General features: G+C 43.4%; 1 protein-coding gene across 1 annotated transcript; it reads right to left on the bottom strand.

The window, feature by feature from the left end:
* Positions 1-560: 560 nt before the first annotated feature.
* Positions 561-5302, bottom strand: LOC106962930 (flocculation protein FLO11-like). Its single transcript, XM_015057599.1, has 3 exons — positions 4729-5302; positions 2491-4206; positions 561-1821 (listed from the first exon to the last, which is right to left on the bottom strand). The coding sequence occupies exons 2-3, from the start codon at positions 4151-4153 to the stop codon at positions 629-631; spliced, it is 2856 nt and encodes a 951-aa protein (XP_014913085.1). The 5' UTR covers positions 4154-4206; positions 4729-5302; the 3' UTR covers positions 561-628.
* Between the last annotated feature and the right edge of the window lie 776 nt (positions 5303-6078).

Here is a 6078-nt window from a genome sequence, read left to right as displayed (position 1 = left end):
ACGTCCTTAATGTCCTGAATGTTCTGAACGTCCTTAATGTCCTGAATGTTCTGAACGTCCTGAACGTCTCTGAATGTTCTGAACTTCCTGAACGTCTCTGAATGTCCTGAACGTCTCTGAATGTCCTGAACTTTCTGAACGTCTCTGAACGTCCTGAACGTCTTTGAACGTCCTGGACGTCTCTGAATGTCCTGAACGTTACTGAATGTCCTGAACGTCCTGAACGTCTCTGAACGTCCTGAACATCACTGAATGTTCTGAACGTCCTGAATGTTCTGAACGTCCTGAACGTCTCTGAATGTCCTGAATGTCACTGAATGTTCTGAACGTCTCTGAATGTCCTGAATGTCTCTGAACGTCCTGAACGTCTCTGAAAGTCCTGACTGTTCTGAACGTCCTGAACGTCTCTGAATGTTCTGAATGTCCTGAACGTCTCTGAACGTCCTGAACGTCTCTGAACTTCCTGAATGTTCTGAACATCCTGAACGTCTCTGAATGTCCTGACCGTCCTTAATGTCCTGAATGTTCTGAACGTCCTGAATGTCCTGACCGTCCTTAATGTCCTGAATGTTCTGAACGTCCTGAATGTCCTGACCGTCCTTAATGTCCTGAACATCCTGCGCTGATCTCAGTCAGCCACGGCGGACGCCTTGACGCAGCAACCCAGAAACCTTCTCTGTCTCTTCTTCCTCTTGTACCGGGCAAAGCTGCTGTTGGAGCAGATGGACTTCCGAAGTATCCGGATGTGCCTCTCCTGTTCTCGAATCTTCATCTCCAGGTGGGACTGGATGGCCGTGCCCAGAGACTCTAGGTCTACGGAGGCGCCATAAACCTCCCACGTCATCCCTTGTTTGTCCCACAACACCTCCGGGGGCTTTTCCGTCTGCCCTTTAAACCCATCCTCCTGTTTTTTGTTGGGTTGCCATTGTTCCTCATCTTTAGTTTCATCTTCCTGGATGCTCTCACCACTAACATCTGGATTGTGGTGTGATCCGAACTCCGACCTAAGAGCAGCGTTCTGCTGGAAGTGTAAACATGCAGGGAGGGAACTGGCCTTGTCAGGAACAACGTATGGAAGCAGCGTTTGGCTGCACAGCTCAATCTCGATCTGGCAGACATGTTTGAGAGGTGGCACGCCGCTCAGCGATGACTGACAGCTGGAGGAACCAGTCATGGAGGAGGTGGGAAGTCCGCGGTAGAGGCTGGGACTTGTAGAGGCAGAACGCTCGACCACTTCCACCTCCACCTGAACGCCCACCTCTTTCTGCATCCCTGCACCTTTATGGAGTCTTTGAGAAAGCTCAGGTTTAGGTGCAGTCTCTTTGACTTTCTTCTTGGTTGGTGTAGGAGTGGAAGAAGAAGAGACAGGACGAAGAGGAGATGAAGGAGTCCCTTCATTCTTTTTTCCATGAACTTGTATTTGCTGCTTTGGTTCTCTTGCTCTGGTTGCCCGAGGTGATGAGATGATATTTGTGTCTCCTGGGTGACCAGCTTTACTCAGTGGGAGAACCGATTTCCCCTCCGGATCCCCTGATGGACGTCCATCCCTGTCATTCTTGGCCTCTTCTGAAACCTCCACCTTTCCTTGAGTATTAACCTCACTCTCAGCGGCTTTTAAATGCTTATTGCCAGTATTATTACCAGGTTTTGTGATCGAATCAAAGGTAAGACCTCGAGTCAGACTAGTATTTCGGGATGAACTGTTAGGATCTCTTGTCATAACTGCACGTTCTTCTGAGGCATCTGTGGATCCTTCCAGGATTTTGGAGGTCACCACAGGCCTGGTTTTAGGACTGGAAGATGCCAAAGGGGCCAAGATACCTGAAATAACAAAACAAAAACAAAGAGGTACATCATCTGTTGACAGAGACTTTACTTCATCCTTGTCAAGGAATCAGTAACTCATGTTTGATAAAGTTGTAAAGGCCTGTCTAAACTGGTGTAAGTTTATGGCTCGCAGTAGATGAGGTGCTTTGCTTTGGCACATTGTGGCATAGCAACATGGCTGCCAAGCTAATGTTCTTCAGCTAAATTGAAGGTAAAACCTAGAGACATTTACTACCAAACTTTAAAAACAGCAGTTATCAAACTACTGGACACATCTAGATCTAGAGTCAATGCACAGCTTCAGTTATTACAGCTGGAAACTAGAGATCAGGCTGAAACCTGGGTGTGGTGATGATCTCTGACCTGAACCTACAGAGCAACATAAAGACGGTCACAAAGTCGGCCTTCTGACATCTAAAGAACATTTCCAGGATCACAGGACAAACGTCTCAGCAAGATCTAGAGAAACTCATCCATGCATTTACCTGTAGTCACATTGATTATTGCAAAAGTGTCCTCATGTTGCAATAATCAATGAACCCTAACTCTGAAGTTATGTTTGTTCCACATTGAATTGCCCCTTTGCTGAATATTTGAGTGTCTCTGAACCGTTGCCTGGCCTCATTGCATGCGCCTCTGTGGTATTTTGATACTTGTTATTACCTGGAGTGGAACTTGGACTCTTCTGGTTCTCCTTGTTTGATCCAGTTACAGGAGAAGCAACATTTTTTCCAGTACTGGCTCCTGGACTCTGAATTGTTGATATCGGAGCGGACAAATCAGTGAGTGTTGACTTAGAACCGGACCGAACTTGCCCAGGTCTCGATGAATCTGATTGACTCTTACGATTTAAACTGAGCTCAACAGCAAAACCTGACGTCTTGATGGTTCCGCTGGAGATGGGAGAAAGGGAACCACAGCCAAGAAGATCCATACTGAAAGCAGAGGCCTGCAGCGTAGCTGGAGAACCAGATTGGGTGAAGCCTGGTTTAGAATCAGAACCAGAGTTGGGTTTTATTTTGGGATCAAAACCTGCTTTTGAGATTTGGAGAAGTTTAGAATCGTGATTGTTCTTTGGGACGGTTTTGGAATCAATAACTTTCTCCGAACCTTGGTGGCTTTTCTTCATCCTGGTTTCTGCTGAGGTTTTTGGGTCATGTGGATTTCGGATAACCTTTGAACTCTGGAGCTTCTTGGAATCCAAACTGTCCCGAGAGTCCAAACTGCTTTTCGAGGCGCTGCTGCTTCTGGAATCCAGTGCGTCTCTGGACTTGGAGCTGAGTTTTGAATCCAGACCATCTTTGGATCTTTTTGTAGATCTGGGGGTTGAACTGGTTTTGATATTGACTTTGGGTCCAGAAGCAGCCTTTAAGTCTTTACTGTGAAGATTCCCCTCAGACTTTGACACGTTAATGGTTCTGGTTCCGTTGGTTTTTCGTTGAGTGGATGGATTCGGACTCAGAGAGGATACTCGGGAGGGTTTGGTCCTGAGAAGTGGTGACCCTGTTTTCTCTTTCTGAGAGGTTCCTGAGGTTGTAAAAACACCTTGAGCTCCAGAGTCGTCTTCAGGTTTTTGGTCAGCAGTCGAGTTTACTGGATCTGGTTTTTTTATTTTGGCCATCATAGTTGGGGTTCGAGTTGTTGTTAGCTTTGGGCTTATGGTGCTTTTATCTCCCTTTTGATTATGGACCTTTGGGCTTTTAGGCAGCTGCAGGGTTTTTGGTGGCGTCTCAAGGTGAATCTCTCTTCCACCTTCATTGGTCCTGTTTGATTGCGTCTTTCGGGTTGGTGTTACGCTGTTTGCAGAGTTAGCTGTCGGCTCAGGTGTCACCGCAGTCACTGGCTTTGCAGATTCTGCTGTAGGTGTTTCACTTCTGACTTTTTCTGTAGATCTCTGGCTGCTCCTCAGCTCCACCCCGGTTGGTTTGGGACTTTGTACCTCGGGTGAAGAGGAATTCTTAATGTTTGGAGATTTCGGCTGTTGGCTGACTTTGTCTTTCACAGTCATCTGAGCTGTTGCTGTTGGGATTTTGCTCCTAGGTTTTTCACTTGGTACTGAAATGGTGTTAAAATCTGCAGCTGCTGCTCCTCCTTTACTTTTATTTTCCTTCTTACTCCCAGAATGCATCTTTGAGGGCTCTTTGGTGGGACGAGGGTTACTCTGAGAGCTCAGATTGAAGTTGAGGTTGAAGTTTGGCTCCATACCCCAGTTGTCGTTGGGATCCGTGTTCACAGCTGTGCTTGAAGGCTCCACGTCTTCTGGAACGTCAAGTTCCAACTGAACAATATCCGTCCTTTGTTTAGTGGCATTCAGAGGTTTTGACATTGTTATTATTCCTGCTTGTTCAGCTGAAAATCAGGCAGAATCCCAAAGAGGATCTACACTAGATGGAGAAACAGTGAAAAATTACAAATTAGATAGTCTTCAACTAATGATGATTCAATTTAATTATATTTTAGTAGTTGGGAAATTATACCATTGTAGAACTTGGTTTAGGGTTCATTCACACCAGATCCACTTTAATCAAACTTTAGTTTGTCTAGAAAATCCAGTTCTATTGGGGAGGTGTGAAAGTGGACATGAACTCTGGTTTGGACCAAAAACACAAACTCTGGTCCGTCTACAACTCCTGGTCTCGGTTCGGCTGAAGTGAACTCTATGTGAGCGGCTAATAGAAACAGCAAAATTTTAAGCAATTTTTCCAATTTCGCAAATAAGTTTTCACTCTCACTTCAGGTGGTTTTTGACTCATCTGAAAGAGTTAATTCGCAAAATAGCAGACGGAAACATATTTAACAAATATCTTGTAAGAAATGTGACTCCATGATGGTCCCTCAACAATTAAAACTACAAGTCTAGAAACAAAATGTCTGTTCAGAAGCATGTTGGTATATTCGTACCTGTTCAGGCTCCGTAGGCATCAGCAGAGGTTGATGGTGGGAATCCCGGCCGGCCGGCAGAAAGCCAACGCTCAGCTCCTGTTCGTTCCTCCTCTCTGCTCCAGAGGAAGCAGCGCTGAATAAATTAATACAGTGAAGGAGCAGAAAGCCGGTTTCGCTCCTCCTCCTTTTTCTAGTCTTCTGCCTTTCTTTTCTCCATTATTCATCTTCCTAAGCCTCTTAATATTAAGCTTTGTAATGCTGTGGTGATGATTCCTGACCTCTCAAGTGTCTTTTCTTCGTTGTTTCTCCTTAAAACTGGTTAGAAATGATGTAAAACGTTTAACATCCAGTTGATGGAGTTCAGCTCTAAACGTGTCACACTAGATGTCAGCAGGGGTCTGTTTCTGACATTTTACTGGTGAAGCTCATGGGGCCCCGAGACTCTTTGGGCCCCTGGCGTTGGGCCCCAACAGACCAAGCAGTCCAGATCAGGGAGAAAACGAGATGCTACACGTTTCCAGAGTGAAGATGTGACTTTTCTCTGCACCACTTAAACAGGAATCAATTCAATTCAGTTTATTTATGTAGCAACAATTCAAAATAAATGTCTTGAAGCGCTTAAAAAAAAAAGAAAAAAAAAAAAAACCATTTTAACTCTGGGTTCACCTTAAAAAAATATTTTCTTTAAAGGCATTTTCAAAGAGAAAACATTTTATTTCTATTTTGAGATTTTAAAGAAAATCAAAGTGAAAGTGGATACACTTCAACAAAATATTGAAATTTGTGGAAAATTGTTTTTTTTTAAATTGTTTCCAACCTGATGACAAAAAGTATCTGAAAAAATTTTAAGTCATTTCATAAAACACAGAAACATAACTTAAAATTGTTTTTGTCGTTTCTATTAGAGCCAGAAATTTATTGAGTCATTACTGTTACAAAAACACAGATATTTGTTAATTTATTTGAATAAAGTGGAAAAATAAAATAGTTCCCTGATTTAACTTCTAATCACAAAATGACCCATCATACTGAAATTAACGGTGTATCTGGCGCCCCCACGTGAACAGGCTGAGTAGTACAACAACCCAAAACAAAAAAGAAAACATCAGAGCTTCAATAACACAAATGCTCTGAAGTCTTTGGTCTCAGAGACAAAAATATAAGATAAATCCAAGGTTTGTAGTGGAAAAATAAATCAGAACCTTGTTGGTACATCATGTGTAAAGCAGCTCAGGTTGATTTGAGATCTTTATGTTTTAGAAATTAAGCTTGGAGAAAAGTTACACTCACTGCATTTTCTGCTAAATTCCTCCAAGCTAAAAAACAAAAGTACTAAGTAATTTCAGACCTTTCAGGAAACCTGAAATA

The sequence above is a fragment of the Poecilia latipinna genome, unplaced genomic scaffold, assembly GCF_001443285.1.
Source record: "Poecilia latipinna isolate Pla-1442-1.1 unplaced genomic scaffold, P_latipinna-1.0 Scaffold1475, whole genome shotgun sequence".
NCBI lineage: Eukaryota > Metazoa > Chordata > Actinopteri > Cyprinodontiformes > Poeciliidae > Poecilia > Poecilia latipinna.
This window is presented reverse-complemented; position numbering and strand designations above follow the sequence as displayed.